Here is a 19379-nt window from a genome sequence, read left to right as displayed (position 1 = left end):
GGGACAACGCCTTTAGAATGTTGAAAGTGGAAGGGAGGGGAAAATGCAAATAATGGTGGCATTAGTTGAAGGTGGTGGAAATTACACAAGATGATCTATTCAATGTGGAGGCTGGTGGGGTAAAATGGAAGGACAAGTGGTTCCTGCTTATGCGCATTGTGGGAGGGATGAGAAAAGAAATGTGGGAAACAGAGCAGATATAGTTCCCTGTCAACTAGGGAAATCCATGGTTGAGAGAAAGGAAGATATCTTAAATACTGCTGTCGAAAGTGTCATCAGTATAACAGAAGTAACACAGCTAGAAAATCGAATGGGCTTCTTACAGGTAGCAGGGTAAGAGGTACATTGTTGTAGGAGTCTGGGCTTCTAATGAATGTTGGCTACTAACCTAGCCTGAGATGGCAATAAAGATGTTAAACCAAGGATAAAAAGCATTTACAAACATCTTCAAAGTAAAAATAGGGCGGAAATTAACAGCAAATGTATCATATTTTTTGCTTCATTGCAGGAAACAGCACCAATAGAATCAAAGTACTGGAAAAGCGATGAAGGACTGGGCCTAATAATGACTGAAACAAAGATAGTTTTATATATCGCACAAACAAAAAGCTCTTGTGAATTCCCGACATCTTCCACTCAGATAATGTGAACAGAATTACAGCAGTTGTTCAATGTAAGAACAAGTTCAACCAGGCAGATGAAGGGTACTGATTTGGATATCTGTTCAATGGAGTGAAAGACACTCAAGCTATCATGGCGTGTGTGGTATGAAGATGTGAACAGATTGATCAGCTATGGTGAAAATGAGCTGTATGGGACCAAAAACATGGCAACTATCGATGTTTGCAGAGGACATAAAGAAAAATGTATGTCAGTGGAAAGGCAATGTTAAGAAGCAAAACAGTTGTTAGGGAGAAATAAATTCTGTGGACAGATGGAAGAAAGTAACGGTTATCAAATATGAACCCTGCAATTTCTTACCATTTAGATAACTTAAAAAATTCTTCCCAAAAAGGGCCACCTCACAAATCTCCACATACTCAATTAACTGGATCTTCAGATCACCCATTAAATCCATCGATATCACTTTGGCTTTGAATATCCTTTGCACAACTTATTTTCTTCATTAATGCATTTAGGGTTTAGTGTCTTCATCCAAGACATTAATTTAAATCGTGAAAGCATGAGGTCCTAGCGCCAATCCCTGTTGAACACCACTTATACCTTATTAACCAGAGAAAGTATCATTTACAGTGTTTATAAAAAGTATTCACTGCCCACCCCCCCCAGGAAGTTTTCATGTTTGTTTTACAACATTGAATCAGTGGATTTAATTTGGCATTTTTTGACACTGATCAACAGAAAAAGACACTTTCGTATCAAAGTGAAAAAAATCTCTAAAAAATTATCTAAATTAATTAGGAACATAAAAACACAAAAAAATTGATTGCATAAGCATTCACCCCCTTAATATGACACAGTAAATCATTATTGGTGCATCAGTGATCATAATAGGTTTTAGCAGTCACATTATTAGTTAAATGAAGATCTGTTTTGGACACCTGTGTGCAGTCAAGGTGTTTCAATTGACTGTAGTAAAAATACACCTGTATCTGTAAGGTCCAACTGCTGTTGAGTCAGTATCCTGGCAAAAACTATACCATGAAGACAAAATAACATTCCAATCAACTCCAAGATTATTAAAAAGCACAAGTCAGGACATGGATACAAGAAAATTTGCAAGTCGCTGGAGTATAGTTAAGTCAATCATTAAGTGGAAAGAATATGACACAGCTATATATCTGCCTAGAGAAGGCCATCCTCAAAAACTGAGTGACTGTGCAAGAAGGGGACTAGTGAGGGAGGCCACCGAGACCCATGACAACTCTGGAGGAGTTACAAGCTTCAGTGGATGAGATGGGAGAGACTGCGCATACAACAACTGTTGCCTGGGTGCTTCACCAGTTCTAGCTTTATGGGAGACTGGCAAAGAGAAAGTCACTGCTGAAAAAAAGCAGGTGAAATCTTGACTAGAGTTTGCAAGAAGGCATGTGGGAGACTCTGAAGTCAACTGGAGGAAGGTTCTATGGTCTGGTGAAACTAAAATTGAACTTTGTGGCCATCAGACTAAATGAGAACAAATAGCCAAACATCCATCATCATCAAAACACAATATACCCTACTATGAGGCATGGTGGTGGGTGCATCATGCTACGAGGATGTTTCACTGCAGCAGGCCCTGGAAGGTAGAGGGCAAAATGACTGTAGCAAAATACAGGGAAATCCTGGAGGAATGCCTGATGCAATCTGAAAGAACTGCGACTTGGAGGAAGATTTGTTTTCCAGCAAGACAATACCCCCAAGCATAAAGCCAAAACTACAATTTTCAAAGTTGATAGAGACCTATCCACACAGACTCAAGGCTGTAATTGCAACCAAAGGTGCATCTACTAAATACTGACTTGAAGGGGGTTAACACTTATGCAGTCAATTTTTTTGTGTTTCTATATTTGCAATTAATTTAGATCACTTTGTACAGATCTGTTTTCTCTTTGAAGAAGTCTTTTCTGTTGATCAGTGTCAAAATAGGCCAAATTAAAGCCACTGTGATCCAATGTTGTAAAAAAAAACATGAGAATTTCCGGGGGGGGGGGGAAGAGAGAAGAGAAATACTTTTTACAGAGACTGCATATCTGCTCCCTTTCCTGTTAGAAGAGTCAGCCTTCTAACCTGGCTAGCATATTACATCATAATTTTTTTTTCCATTACATGTAACATGATACCTTATCAAATGCTTGACTGGAAATTTAAGTAGAGATAAATACTGGTTTTCCATTATTCTCTGCACATTATATCTTCAAAATAATCTAACTTAGTAAAAAATTTCCCTTTCACAAAACCATTGCCACTCCCGAATGCTAGTACTCAAATAGGTATTTGTTCTCAAACTTTTCTGACACTTTCAAGCATTATTGATACTTAACACATCTTCATAAAACTGAGATCATGTCCACCCAAATGAACAATTCCACAATTTCTTCCATCCTATCAATGAATAGGTTTCCAATGTTCTTCAATGACCTCTGCCACCTTGATAACACAGCTTCAAGAAACATAATCACTGATCTTCCCCACCATTCTTTTTACAACCCCATGCATCATTTGAATTAGAAACTAAAACTCTTATAACTGCTCCAGATTTTTTTAGCTCCTTAAATTCACATTCAAGACCATGATATAGGAGCAGAATTTCATCCTGGCCGATCCATTTTTCCTCTCGGCCCCAATTACCTGCCTTTTCCCTGTATTCCTTCATGCCCTGAACAATGAAAAATCTATCAACCTCTGCCTTAAATATACAGAAAGACTTGGCCTCCACAGCTGCCTGTGGCAAAGAATTCCACAGATCACCACTCTCTGGCTAAAGAAATTACTCATCTATAACGGTACCTATAAAAAGTATTCACTTCCATGGAAGTTTTCTTGTTTAATTGATATATAATATTGAATCACAGTCCCTACCATGAAGCAACATGTTGTGGGGATGCTTCACTGCAGCAGGCCCAGAAAGGCTTATGAAGGTAGAGGGTAACATGAATACAGCAAAATACAGGGAAATTCTGGAGGAAACCCTGATGTAGTCTGCAAGAAAACTGCAACTTGGGAGAAGATTTGTTTTCCGGCAAGACAACGATCCCAAGCATAAGCCAAAGCTACACAGGAATGGTTTAAAACCAAGAAAATTCATGTTCTGGAGTGGGCAAATCACAGTCCAGACCTCAATCCAATTGAGAATTTGTGGTTGGACTTAAAAAGGGCTGTTCACTTACGATCCCCATGCAATCTGGCAGAGTTTGAGCAGCTTCGTAAAGAACAATGAGGAAAATTTGCAGCGTCCAGATGTGCAAAACCTATAGCGACCTAGCCATACAGATTCAAGGCTGTAATTGCTGCCAAAGGTGCATCTACCAAATACTGACTTGAAGGGGGTAATTATGTAATCAATTATTTTGTGTTTAATAATTGTAATAAATTTAGACCAATTTGTAGAAATTTGTTTGACAGAAATACATAAGAGTTTTCTGTGATCGGAGAGGATTTAATCTGACTTTTTTGACACAGATTCAATGTTGTAAAACAATAAAACATGAAAACTTCACGGGGGGGGTTGGGTTGAGCAACTTTTATAGGCACTGTAATTCACACTTGTGGAGATCCCTACAAGGAGCTATCAATTGCTATTTTTTTTGTTCCAACTGTAAAAAGTGAATCAGTGGAGAAATCATATCCAATTACAAAATTAGTACTTCCAACACAATTTCCAGAATTAACTCTCAAAATTTTCACATGCCTCAAAAATAAAAATCTACTCAGTTCAACGTTCTCATAGAAACTGAACATTTCTACAATTACAGTAAAACTACCATGATGTGCTTTCCAACTACATGATTCAATACCTGGCTCATTTCATAATGTTTTTCCACTCTCTTGGTGCCCACTGCCATGTTCCCTTCTGGGTCTCCCATTCATGTGCTCCCTTTTAACTTACAACTTTCAACAGTTTAATTATCTAAAAAGCAAATTAAAAGTCTATTGGGTACGAACTGGAATGTCATTCATAACCTGGAAAATCTGCCAGTCCAGCAGCAAAGCCATGAAAAATTCAGTACTGGAATTTTACTGCATCAGAAAAACTACAAACTATTAACAAAATTTTATTCACATGGTTATGCAAAGGTCAAAAGTACAAAGATCATTGCAAAGAAGTTATGCTTATATGACAGTATGGGAATCCCCAGTCAGAGGACAAATGGTGATTCATTACTTTGTTCCACTGAAAAGCATATATACTTTGCATCTCCATTGTACAATTATGCAAGGAATTTACTTATGATTCAGAACGTCATGACGTGCTTTATTGCTGTGAATAACGATGTGCACGCATATTCAGTAACATATCTAACATATGCACTCACAAGCACAGAATGAGGAAGGAGGAGAAAATATTAGTCATACTTTAGTTACTGTGCTAAATTTGATGGAATCAGTTAAATCTCATTGCAATCCCAATACAAGAGTGAGATTGTACTGGATCCACTGCAAAAAACATGGTAGACGCAATCTCAATGGCTCTTCACATGGCCTTAGACCACCTGGACAATACAAATACCTATGCGAGGATGCCGATCATCGACAATAGCTCAGCATTTAACGCCATCATTCCCACAAACCTGATAAGTTGCAGAACCTGGGCCTCTGTACCTCTCTCTGCAATTGGATCCTCAACTTCCTAACTGGAAGACCACAATTCGTGCAGATTGGTGATAATATTACCTCCTCGGTAACAATAAACACTGGTGCACCTCAGGGGTGTGTGCTTAGCCCACTGCTCTACTCTCTCTGTACCCATGACTGTGTGGCTAGGCATAGCTCAAATACCAACTAAAAAATTGCTAATGATACAACCATTGTTGGTAGAACCTCAGCTGGAGACGAGAGGGTGTACAGAAGCGAGTTATACCAGCTATTAGGTTCGTGAGGCATGACTTGCCACTCACAAAGCCATGTTGACCATCCTTTATCAGATTAAACTTATCCAAATGCTCATAAAACCTGTCTCCAAGAATCCTCTCCAATAGTTTTCCCAACACTGATGCAAGACTGACTGACTATAATTCCCAGGGTTATTCGTATTAACTTTCTTGAACAAAGGAATAACGTTTGGTACTACTTCTGTGGCCAGTGAACATGCAAAGATAATTCCCAAAGGTGCAGCAATCTCTTGTCTTGCTTCTTATAGTAACCTAGGATATATTCTGTCCCACCCTGGGGATATTCATCCTAATATTTTTCAAAAAGTCCAGCACATTCTCTTTCTTAAGATCAACATGTTCCAGCACACCAGTCTGTTCTACACTGACTTCACATTCATCAATGTCCCTATCACTGGTGAATAATATAGGAAAGTATTCATTATGGACCTCCCATACCACTTCTATCTTGAGGCACATGTTTTTTATTTTATCCCTGATCAGTGCTTTCCTCACTTTCGTCATACTCCAGTTCTTCATGTACAATACGTGTAGAATGCCTCGAGTTTTTCTTAATCCTACTCACCACAAGGTCTTCTCATGTCCCTTTCTAGCTCTCTTAAATCTTTTCTTAAGCTCTTTACAAAGAAGGTGAGAACTTTTTAGACCAGCTTGATCCTTGCTTCTTAAACCTTATGCAAGTCTGTTTCTTCTTCTTGACCAGATATTCCACATGCTTCCTTCACCCTATCATTCTTTCCTTACCTCAATGGGACATCCAGAATGCCATGCAAGATTTCCTTAAACAACATTTCTGTTATGCATTTTCTTGAGTACACCTGTTCTCAGTTTAAACTCCAAAGTTCCTGCCTAAAAGTATTGCGATTTACCTTCCTCCAATTAAATACTTTCCCAGACTGCCTGCTTCTATCCTTCTTCAAGGCCACAGTGAAGGTCAGGGAGCTATGGCCACTGTCTCCAAAATGCTCACCCACCGAGTGATCTGACACCTGACCAGGTTCATTGCATAGTATCAGCCCAGTATGGCCTCTCCTCTTGTTGACCTGTCAACATATTGTATCAGAAATCCTTCCTAGATACACTTAAATTCCACCTCATCTAAACTTTTTTGCACTAAGGAGATGCCAATCAATATTAGAGAAGCTGAAATCATCCATGACCATCCCTGAAATCAGATTAAACTTATCCAAATGCTCATAAAACCTGTCTCCAAGAATCCCTGAAATCATCCCTGTATATTCGCATTTTTCCAAAATCTGCCTTCCTATCAGCATCAACAGTGTCTCTTTTGCTTTTGCTATGGGGGGGGGGGGGGAAGTTCTATAGAATACTCCCAGTAGTGATTGCTCCATTCCTATTTGACATCCACCCACACAGAGTCAGTAGATAATATCCTCAGGATGTGAGGATGTCCACCCTTCCTGCAGCTATGAAACTATTCCTGATTAGCAATGTCACTCTTCCACCTTTTACTGTCCCTTTTGAAACATCTAAACCAAGGAGTATCTGGGAACCATTCCTGCCCTTGCGACAGTCAAGTCTCCAGTAACAACCCATCCAACTGACTGCAATTATGTCTGTCCTTCCTCAGTCTCTCTACATGCTGCATCTACCTCTACACCAACTGCCTCACCCTCTGACCTATCACTGTGGCTCTAATTACCCTGTCAAACTAGTTTAAACCCTCCCTAACAGCTCTAGCAAATGTGCCCATGAGAATATTGGTCCTCTTCAAGTTCAGGTGTAACCCATCCTTTTAGTACAGGTTATACTTTCACCAGAAAAGATCTCAATGATTAACAAATCTGATACCCTGCTCACTGCACCAATTCCTCAGCCACATATTCAACTGCCAAATTAACCTATTCTCATCTCACTGGTGCACAGTGCAGGCAGCAATCCAGAGATTACTGCAATTGAGGCCCTGCTTTTCAACTTCCTACCTAGCTCCCTTTATGCTCTTCAGCACCTCATCAATTTTCCTACCCATGTCTTTGGTATCAATAGATACCATGACTTCTAGTTGTTCACGCCCCCTCCCTCCATAGAATGATGTGGACCCTATCTGAGATGTCCCTGACCCCGGCAACACACCATCTGTGAGTCTACAAACTCCCATTCCCCTAACAGAACTAGTCTCAGTGCCAGGGACCTGGTCCTTATGGCTTTCACTGCGTAGGATGTTCCCCCACCCAACAGTATCCAAAAGTGCTATACCTTTTTTTGAGGGGAACAGCGACAGTGGAACACTGCACTATCTACCTATTCCCCTTCCCTCCTCAGACACGATTTTGATAAAAGGCAATTGGCCAGATGTTGATACTACTTGAACTGCTGAGCATTTCTAGCATTTACTGCTTTTATTTCAGATTTCTACCACCTGCAATAATTCATTTCCAAAATATGCACAATTGCATCATCCACTTTAAAAACTATCTGCAAGACAAAACTATAGGAGCAACATTGCTCATTTCCTTCTGAGTATAGAATCACAGCTCTGGGAACCCAGTTTCAATCTCAATCTCAAATGCTGTTCTGGTGCAGTTTTCCTGTTCTCCCTGGGGCTTCAGTTTACTCCCACGTCCAGACACGAGCGCTTGGTAGGTTGATTAACTGATACGTATTGCACTTTTTGCAAGCTGAGCCATTAGTAGGGCAGTTGATTTCAATGCAGAAAGAAAATGAAGTGGATTATTCTGTATATCAGAATTGGCCGTAGTCTCAAGGAGTTGAGAAATATGCTATTTAGACTTAATTTAATTTTGGCACAAGAAAATCTTCAAGACAAGACCAAAATTGCTAATTGGAAATATTAACAATTTAATGCTTCGATTATCTTTTAAAAGGGAAAAGATCTGATTATAGATTATTTACTTTTATAAAACGCAGCAGGGTGTTCAATTTGTTATGTCCACAATTTATAGATTTCAATAGGTAAAATGGATCCAAAACAGGCTTTGGATCAAGAAGGACACAAGCATACACTGTCTCCATATGGACTGAATGAAGATTTGCTTGGCTGTTATTTGAGGGTAGAGGGTTTCCAGCAAGGTCGACATGAAGGTTACTGTTTGTGCTGGGCCTTGATGAAAAGAGCAAGAACCAAGCAGCTTGCAGGATGGGGGAGGAAGCAGAAAGAGCCTCTATACCATAATTTACACCAAATCTCTTTACTTCATTGATCCATTAGTGAGATGTTAAAAATCTGCCTATTAATAAAACTATGAAAATCAAAATGCCGAAGGATGATTATGCAATAGGTCAATAAAGGAGACAGGGAAGTGGGATGGGGTATGCACATCGCTAGACTAGATGGCCCATATGTTCCAGGAAAGTAGAAAAAGTTATGTATGTCAGAAATTGCATTTGTACATCCCATCTCAGCAAACTTAACTTAGACACTCACATGTATGAGGTTTGGAAATTATTCCTCCTATATAATAAAACTATGAAAATCAAAATGCCGAAGGATGATTATGCAATAGGTCAATAAAGGAGACAGGGAAGTGGGATGGGGTATGCACATCGCTAGACTAGATGGCCCATATGTTCCAGGAAAGTAGAAAAAGTTATGTATGTCAGAAATTGCATTTGTACATCCCATCTCAGCAAACTTAACTTAGACACTCACATGTATGAGGTTTGGAAATTATTCCTATGCAGCACAAAAAAAACCCCCCAGAAAATATTGAAGTGCTCAGTAGATTAACAACACCCGGCAGGAGTGTGTATTTAATTTCTGCCACTTCTTATTCCTCCAAGATAATTAATCCTTCACATCTGGTCATTTTTTTCTTCTTGTACATTAATGAAAGCTTTTACAGTCCATTGTGTTTCTGATACAAGATTACTCATTATACTTCCCAAATAAATATTTCCTGGCCTTTTGCTGAATTTCAAAATTTTCCCAATCTTTGGCCTAACTTCTTTTTCAAACAATATTAGCTTTTCCACTGATTAAATCTATTACAATGTTTCTTTTCATCTACTATTGAAATATCCCTTTCCTTCTTGATTACTATACATTTGAGGTACATTATCCATTAATTCTCTGAACATCAGCCTTTGTCACACCTTATAGTAAAGATTTTAAATCTATCGCAGTCAATTTAAATTGAATACCTATTATTGTTTCCATTTTGACTAAAGGTCCCAATTTTGGATTGAATCAAATTATGCAAAAACTTAAAATACCAAAACATTAAAATCTCCCTTCCTGAAATGTCATAGGACATAGGAGCAGAATTTGGCTATTCAGCCCATCATGGCTTATTTATTATCCACTTCAACCCCATTCTCTGACATCCTAATTAATCAAGAACCTACCAACCTCCACTTTAAATATACCCATTTACTTGGCCCCCACAGCCATCTGTGGCAATGAATTCCACAGATACACTACTCTTTGGCTAAAGCAATTCCTACTCATCTGTGTTCTAAATGGCCGTCCCTCTATTCTGAGGCTGTACGTTCTGGTCCTAGACTCCCCCACAATATGAAACATCCTCTCCTCATCCACTTTATCTAGGCCTTTCAATAGTATATCCCTCAACCCCTCCCCGTCAGTTTCTGAACTTCAGGGAGTACAGACCCAGAGCCTGACACTCCTCACATGTTAACCGTTTTATTTCCAGAACCATTCTTGTGAACACTGTCTGGACCCTCTCCAATGCTAGCACATTTCTTCTTAGTTAAGGTGGCCAAAACTGTTCACCAAACTCCAAGTATGGCTCGACCAATGCCTTAAATTGCTGAAGCTTTATTATCTTTGCTTTAATATGTTAGTCCTCTTGAACTGAATACTAATATTGCATTTGCCTTCCTTACCACTAACTCAACCTGCAAGTTAACCTGTAGGAAATCCTGCACAAGGGTCTCAAGGCCTTTTGCTCCTCTGATTTTTGAACTTTTTCCCTGTTTAGAAATAAATCTACAGCTTTAATCTTTCTACCAAATTGCACCATCATACACTTCCCTATGTTATATTTCATCTGCCACCTCGATGCCCATTCTCCCATCCGTCCTGCAGACCCCCTGCTTCCTCAACACTACCTGCCCCTCCATCTTCGTATCAACTGCAAATTTGACCATGAAGCCATCAATACCATCATGTAAATCAATGACAAGAAGCAACCCCAACATGAACCCTGTGGAAAAGCACTAGTCACTGCAGCCCTTTTTTTCCCCACACTTTTCCTCCTGCCAGTCAGCTAATCTTCTATCCATGCTAGTATCTTTCCTGTAATACCATTGGTTCTTGTTTAGCAGCCTCATGTGTGGCACCTTGTCAAAGACCTTCTGAAAACCCCTACAGATTCTTCTCTGCCTATTCTGCTTATTTCCTGAGATAATTCCAACAAATTTGTCAGGCAGGATTTTGCCTTCAGAAAACCATGTTGACTTGGGCCTATTTATCATGTGCCTCCAAGTACCCTGAAACCTCATCCTTAACAATGGACTTCAACTTCTCCCAACCACTGAAGCATGGCTAACTAACCTATAATTTCCTTTCTTCAGCCTCCCTCCTTCTTCATGAGTGGAGTAACATTTGTAATCTGCCTGTCCTCCTGAACCATTCCAGAATCTAGTGATTTTTTAAAAAGATCATTAATAATGCCTCCACAATCTCTTCACCTACCTCTTTTAGAACCCTGGGTGTGGTCCATCTAGTCTAGGTGACTTATCTCCCTACAGACCTATCAGCTTTCTAAGCCCCTCCTCCTTAGTAATAGCAACCACACTCACTTCCCTGACAAACTTGAATTTCTGGCATACTGCTAATGTCTTCCACAGTAAAGACTGTCACAAAAGACTTATTAATTTCATCTGCCATATTTTTGTTTCCCCATACTCTCCAGCGTCTTTTTCCCAGCAGGATGATAATCCACTCATGCCTTTCTTTTACTCTTTATATATCTGGGAAAAAAAAACTTCTGGTATCCTCTTTTATATTATTGGCTTGCTCTCCTTAATATCACAACTATAAGAACTAATTCTCTCTTGTGGCAAACTATTATATCAAAAATAGCCTTTCCCCAAAAGTATCCTTAACACACCGTGATTAAGAACTTTACCCAAAAAGAAAGCTAAATTTTGCTCCAGATTAAAGTAGTACTTTAGACAATCTGTAAATCAGTTTATTTCACCAAGTAGCAATTCAGAATTTATATTCTTTAGTCTCTCCCCAACCCCACCTCACTGACATCCACATTTTGTGCTCTCTACACAGGGCCTTATGCATTCATTTTCATATATTCTTGATCATAACCTGGACAGCAATGACTGAATCAATTATCTATTTCCCTCTGCAATATGCTTTCAAGTGTGAAGTTATCACACTGGCACCAAGTATACATGGGTTCTGAGATCCTGCTAAAAAATATTTTTGTCTTGTAACTGCATCTGCAACTCCAACCATGCACATCCTAACCAAGCTCCTCCTCATTTGCTTCTTTGAAGAAATTCTTTCTTTCAAGTGTCATGTTCAGCAGATTATCTTACTCTTGTGAATGACATATTGAAAACAAACAGAAGCTGGAAATCTTGAGCAACACACACAAAGTGCTGGAGGAACTCAGCAAGTTAGCATCCATGGAGAAGAATGAAGTATATTCCTCACTATAAGATATTGCCTGACTTGTTGAGTTCCTCCAGCATTTTTATATATTTATTTAGATATACAACATAGTAAAAGGCCCTTCCGAACAACGAGCTCATACCACCCAATTAACCCTGAGAATAATTTCATACTTACGACATTGCAACATTACTTCCATCAATTACGATGTGTTTTAAATTTTGTTTCCCAGGAGCGTTTGTTAGGTTTAGTTTGTAAGGCCCTTTAAGTAAATCATGGAAACGTTCAACTCCAGTTACTGAAGCTCTTACTTGTTGATTAGAAGGCACAACACAATTAACAGGCAAATTAGTCTGTTCGGAACTTCCTCTTGCTACAATATCATTTTCATTTAGCATTCTCTCATTAGTCAAGTCAGAGGTCCAAAGCTTAGCCGAGCAAAAACTTTCAGCGCCTTTAGTTGGTCTGAGTGCAGGCAGCTTTAAGACTTTGTCTTTGTTGTTCTGTGCCTTACCAATCAATGCTACATCTTCAGAACGGAAATTTTCTTTAAGTAACTCATTTCTCTGTGGAAAAGAACTGGTGCTTGAACCAGATATTTGCTTTCTCGGTCTATCTTCAGCAGTTCCAACAGTACAAACTTCAAGTTTCTTCACGTGTGAATTCCTTGCTTTATTTGTTAGCCTTTCACGAATAGTATTTGGAACAGATTTTTGATCTGTCTCACTGGCCTGCTCTTTTTCCAAACGGTTACTTTCTTCAACAATTTTCTTTAGCAGTTCCATAGGTTCCTCAGTCTCTCCCATTTCCTTAATGACTTTTTTAATAATATCAATGGAATAACCCATTGACCTAAAAAACTCCACTAGCATTCTGAACTCCTTTTCTGAAGTAGCAGTGGTAGAGTCTTCCTCAATTTGATTATCTTGCTGTCCACTTAAGTGATGAACCAATACATCAGAATCAGAGACCAAATCAATGCAAGGTGATTTTGTTGTAGCATTAATTGCAGTGAACTCATCAATATCGCCAGAAAACTGCCGTTTTGTATGTCTGTCTTCACTAGCAGACGATCTTCTTTTGCATGACTGTCTTTCCTTAACCACTGATGTCTCCTCGTGAGATGTTTCTGTTTCTCTTCCTGACTGTTGTGTATCTTGTGTAAACACTGTGTCCATTTGGTGAGCTAGTTCAGATACAGGTGTGCCAGCCTGCTTTCTAGATTCTTCAAAAGACAGATCATCACATTTTTCCTCTGGACACTGTGTCTCTAGAGAAGAATTAACTGCATCGTGGACAACAGGTTGGGAATGATCACTATCCAAAGTAAGATCTATACATGTTTTAAGATGAAGTACTTCTTGAGTAAGATTCAGTAGCTCCTCCTGTACGGAACTTGGCAAGAGCAGCAAATCCATTGTGTATTTATCAGTATGTAATTCTACAAAAAGTTTGAACTTTCTTTTAATGTAAGATTCCCTTCCGGGTGGTAAGCATTGATTGTCTCTAAAGAGCTTCACAAACTGCTGTATTCGGGTTTTTGCCATTATCACTGCCTCGGCACATCCATTAATGGCAATCACTCCGGCACTTTTCATGGAGATGTCAGCACAAGTGTCTTGTATAAGACTCTTCAGAAACAAGCCCCTGGCTCCTGCAAAAATGCAATGCATATCCTTCGGATAACACTCAATTTGAAGAAGCTCTGGATTACAAATGCCTTTGATATATTCCTAAAAGAAAGGCAAAACAAAATTAGATGGCTATTCATTCAACACTTCTACTTCTGCAAATGGTCTATTCTCAGTCTTTGTGGGGGGGGGGGGGAGAAGATCAAGATTTTTTTTTGTAAAATGGACAAGGAAAGGTAGTATTATTGTTGATCCAAGTGACAACTCCAAATGTTACTTGGCAATTTTGAAACGAGATACAAGAACAATGCACTTAATAGAATATTCTAAGGCAAAATAATTTAACATTTAGCTGTAAAAATTATATAGTAAAATGACCAATATTCAGAGCATCATTACATCAGAATGGAGAATTATGAAAAATTATGTTTGACCTTGGATAAAATTAGAAACAACTCGTTTTGAAACTGATCATGTCTAGCCCAAGCAAATCAATTTATACCCCAAAAAAAGAGAATATTGGAAAACTCAGGGGATCCAGCAGCATTAACTGGAGAAAAACTGTCAAGTTTTGGGCCAAGGGTGCTTCATTAAAAAAAACAACAAAATGGAATGTGGAGGATCAAACAAAATGCTAGAAAAACTCAGTGGATCATGTGAGTAGTGTGTTAAGTTACAGAGGGGGAAAACTATAGTATTAACGATGAGATTCTTGGCAGTGTGGAGGATCAGAGGGATCTTGGGGTCTGAGTCCACAGGACACTCAAAGCAGCTGTTCAAGTTGAGTCTGTGATTAAGAAGGCATACAGTGTATTGGCCTTCATCAATCGTGGAACTGAACTTAGGAGCCGAGAGGTAACGTTGCATCTATATAGGACTCTGGTCAGACCCCACCTGGAGTACTGTGCTCAGTTCTGGTTGCCTCACTACAGAAGGATTTGGAAACCATAGAAAGAGTGTACAGGAGATTTATAAGGATGTTGCCTGGATTGGGGAAACTCTGCCTTTTCTCCTTGGAGCAACAGAAGATGACAGATGACCTGACAGAGGTGTATAAGATGATGAGAGGCACTGATTGAGTGGATAGTCAGAGGCTTTTTCCCAGGGCTGAAATGGCTGCCACAACAGGGCACAGGTTTAAGGTGCTGAGGAGTAGGTACAGAGGAGATGTCAGGGGTAAGTTTTTTTAATGCAGAGAGTGGTGAGTGCGTGGAATGGGCTGCCGGCAATGATGGTGGAGGCGGATACAATATGGTCTTTTAAGAGACTTTTTCATGGAGTTTAGAAAAATAGAGGGCTATGGGTAACCCTAAGGTAGGAACATTTTCAGCACAACTTTGTGGGCCAAAGGGCCTGTATTGTGCTGTAAGTTTTATATGTTTCTTTCTATGTTTCTAAGATTCCCCTTCCTTTTCTTCCAACCCAATCTCTTCACTTGACTTTTTCACTATATCCATTCTGAACTTCCTCAGCTTCAATTCTTTATTCCCCCATCATAATGAATTCTGAACCTGACATGATGCTGAACTCATCAGCTGTTGCATTTATCGCTGCATCTATTCTTCAGCTACAATTCTTCACCTCAGATGGTGGATGCATTTTCGTTTCCTGAATTCTCAAATCAATTTGACTCTCAGCTTTTACCCCCTCTAAACCTATTCTGTGATAAGTGATGACACAACATTGACTATTTCAACAGTCTTTACTCATTCTGATCTACCCCCTCTGAACTTACTGTACCCCACTCACTAGAGACCAATTCCATCAAACAACCCAAGATGTATGTGATATTGCAAACTGACCTCTACCTCAGAAACTGTATCAAGTGTAAAATACATCCTACCATACCAATGCTAAACATCAAGACCACTGAGTTCCAGACAATTACAGGCCTCATTTTATCTAGTCAACAGCCCCACAGGCTCCAGATCCCAGTCAACCTATGTATTAATTCCTCTCCAAAAATGCAGAAGCAGGAGTACCCCAACAAACCTATTATTTCCACCATTTTTGTCCCAAGATTCATTTCTTCCTCCCTTAACTCTGTTTTTCCACTTGTCTAGCACTTCGCACTTTTATTAGTGTTGAATTTAGTACCACCCTAACTGTGACAGTTTTCAATCCACGGTGAAACTTTCACTTCTTCCCTAAACTGAGGCGAGGCAGTCGTGTTTCATCACCACTCCTCTTCACCTGGCTAAACTCTTGAAAAGAATTCGCCTTCACCTCTGCTCATTTTCTGCAAATCAAAAATGTAGCTCTGGGCTCTTCACTGACAATTTCCACCCTGCTCTGTCAATTGGCCCATATATGATTCTTCCCTTACTTTTATCACCTCGTCTCAGGGAATAGGTTAGCAACTAGTATCCATTACAAGCCTACCAACCACCCTCGCCCCCCCCCCCACAACTTGGCTGGCTGCACCTCCTCCTACCCTACTTCCTGCAAGGACTCTATTTGCTCCAATGTACTTTGTCTGATCACAAGACTTTCCACACCAGTACCTTTAATATTTGTGTTTTTGTCCTCAACCATGAGTTTCCTTTAAGCAACACACATCAAAGTTGCTGGTGAACGCAGCAGGCCAGGCAGCATCTGTAGGAAGAGGTGCAGTCGACGTTTCAGGCCGAGACCCTTCAGGACTGACGAAGGGTCTCGGCCTGAAACGTCGACTGCACCTCTTCCTACAGATGCTGCCTGGCCTGCTGCGTTCACCAGCAACTTTGATGTGTGTTGCTTGAACTTCCAGCATCTGCAGAATTCCTGTTGTTTGAGTTTCCTTTAACCATAGTTGGCCGACTATACTTCCAGTACAGGCTCTCACCAACCTCCCCCCCAATGGAGAGAGATATGGTTCCTCTCATCTTGCATTCCATCAGCCTCCACTTTTAGCCCCCACAATTTCTGCCGTCTGTAATAAAATTTCACAGCTAGATGTCTTCCCCTCCCCTTTCAGCATTCAGAGGGACCTGTTGCTTCCATGATTCCCTCATAGCCGCTCCCATCCAAAACCAATCCTCCTCCTTGGAGCACTTCCCATGCAAACATGGCAATTGCAATACCTGCTCTTTATTTCTTCACTTTTCATCACCCAGGAACATTGCTACTTCACCTTGAAAGCCTATTAGCTCAAATGCTGGAGAAAAACTGGAGCAACTATGTCCAAACATGAGGAAATCTGCAGATGCTGGAATTTCAAGCAACACACATAAAAGTTGCTGGTGAACACAGCAGGCCAGGCAGCAATTCTCGGAAGAGGTACAGTCGACGTTGCTGGCCGAAACCCTTCGTCAGGATTGCTGCCTGGCCTGCTGCGTTCACCAGCAACTTTTATGTGTGTTGCAACTATATCCAGATTGGATGCCCACTATGTAGAAGACACTGTTCAGTCCGAGGGAAAGCCCTATCTTCTTAGTTACTAGTCACCTTAATCAGCAACCTATCGCAGACACTGCACATCTTTCAATCTTTGCAACATATTCATTTTCTTGCTTTTCATGTTCTTAAAATATTTAATGACAACTGCAGTTGGGCGTTTGGCCCCTCAGATTCAAGCCTATCCTCAGCAGAGCAATCTCAATTTTATTTTGTCTTTATTACCCTGTAACATTTACTATTAATTACATTTTTATTCAGTTGCCTATAACAAGTGGTAATTTACAGTAGCCAATCAGGCATAGCCTTAGGAATTGGGGAACAAGGGGAACTAGAGCACCCAGCAAAAAACAACACTCTACAGAGCATTCTATAGATCAAATAGAATAGCACAAATTGCAGACAGAAAACACCCAGTGTTATGATTCCCCAAAGGATGAGTCCTTAATCCAAAATTTTAGCCTTGCCAACTTGATTTCTTTCCCCACTGGTATTATTTGAACTTTTCAGTTCAGTTTTCATTTTGCTCCAATTGGTTGACTAAAAACAAAGGGCAAAATTACAAACGTTTGTATATTTAGCATCATTCTACCTATTTTTATAAAAGATTGTTTAACAAACTAATGATTCAATTAAATTGCAGCTTTTGAATGTTGCAACCATGGAATTTTCTGTAAACATGCCATGACTTACATGTCAAGTATTCTAAACATTTTGCTTTTCTCCCATAGGTCAACAGTATTATGTTCCATTCAAACTCACACCAAGCCTGAAAGAACCCTAAATTTCTTTTTGAAGAAAAAGAACCTGCCTTTTAAAATTTAATAGCATTGGCTGGAAAATTTAACCTCTCAAGAATCAAGCTTTTGCTAAAACACAAGTCACCGTCCTGTCTTGAAGTGTACAGCGAATCCAATTAAAGTAACACAATTAACTTCCCCTTTCAGAACTAGATTCTTATTCCGTATCTGAAGACACCAAGGATTTATCATGGAATTAGTATACATTAAAAGTTAAATTTCGTGTATTAAAAAGTCCCAAAGTTAGCCCAAACACTTGGGAAGTACCAAACTTAGTTTCCCGGCCTAAGCAACAATTTCAAAACCAGAACAAAGAAATCGTTTGTGAAGAAGTCTATCATCCATAATGTTTACTGTTAAAACGTTCGTGTAACACGGCCGACTGGGGTTATTTTTGTTGGCCTATTTCCGGCTTTACCCCTCCTTGGGGAGAAGATCGAGAATGAACAGAAACACCAAGTCTGAGGCCAATAGGCCGAGGTAGAACTCGCCCTAAGGCATTCCCATAGCCTACCTTCGCTTTCTTCACATGCTCCTGAGTCCCCTTCAGTTGGGCCCAGATCTGCTGAGAGTCAACCGACTCCGATAGGTATTGTGCCATAGGCGTCGGCGCCAAGATGGTCAGGACAACCTGGAAGAGTTCTTGAATTACGTCTTTGTTGTTCTCCAGGTAAATCTGCTTGTCTCTGGATACGGCGAACTCATCGCTAACCTGGGCCTCGACCTGGCCGATGTCCTGCGCCTGGCATCGGCGGGGAATTATGTCCGAGCTTCCGGAAGGACCTATTCTGTACGGCTGGTTTTGAGCCATATGATGGCTCGAAGTCGCCACTCCAGCCATGATGGGCCGCTCGGTGTAGTTACTGGTGGCCATGAAGCGCTACCGTGACCAGGGCCGAGCTCCGTCTCCACTCTTCGACATCGCGAATCCACCTCAACACAGGAGGTGGGGGGAAACCAGACTGCCCGGGCATTGACGTCACCACGCAGCAAACGTCACGTCAGCGCGGAAGTGCGCTCTGCTCGCCCATAGGCGGGCTCCGTTAGTGCGCGGACGGGCACAAGCTCGGGCACGAGCACGGGCGCGAGCAGTGGATAGGGACTTTCCTGGGCTCGATGATGCCATATTGGGGAGTTCCGTGTTCTATGTGTAAACGGGAGTATACCTGCAAATTACACAATGCATTCACATTAAGAAAGGGTGGAATTACTATTAACGAGGCCCTTTTGAGTTTGCTTAAAAACTTGCCAGTTGATTTGCTGGAAATCTGAAGTAAAAGGAGAAAATGCTGAGGCTACTCAGTAGGTCAGCAGGTTAGGCACCATCCGTGGACATGGTAACTATTTATTGCTTCTGGTCGATGATCCTTCGTCAGAACTGGACTTCTGCCAGTTTATGTTGGGTCTTCGTCATTTTAACCCATGGAATCTGTATCAAGAAGAT

At 40.4% G+C, this 19379-nt stretch overlaps 1 protein-coding gene across 1 annotated transcript in view; it reads right to left on the bottom strand.

Moving 5' to 3' along the window:
- n4bp1 (nedd4 binding protein 1) overlaps positions 1 to 18907 on the bottom strand; it is a 30923-nt gene extending 12016 nt beyond the window's left edge. Inside the window, exons 1-2 of the mRNA XM_063066916.1 lie at positions 18450 to 18907; positions 12307 to 13862 (exon numbers count right to left, since the gene is read on the bottom strand). Coding sequence (XP_062922986.1) covers positions 12307 to 13862; positions 18450 to 18809 — 1916 coding nt within the window. The 5' untranslated portion in view covers positions 18810 to 18907. The remainder of the gene's footprint in view (positions 1 to 12306; positions 13863 to 18449) is intronic.
- Positions 18908 to 19379: the final 472 nt, after the last annotated feature.

The sequence above is a fragment of the Mobula hypostoma genome, chromosome 14 (genome assembly GCF_963921235.1).
Source record: "Mobula hypostoma chromosome 14, sMobHyp1.1, whole genome shotgun sequence".
Classification (NCBI taxonomy): domain Eukaryota; kingdom Metazoa; phylum Chordata; class Chondrichthyes; order Myliobatiformes; family Myliobatidae; genus Mobula; species Mobula hypostoma.
This window is presented reverse-complemented; position numbering and strand designations above follow the sequence as displayed.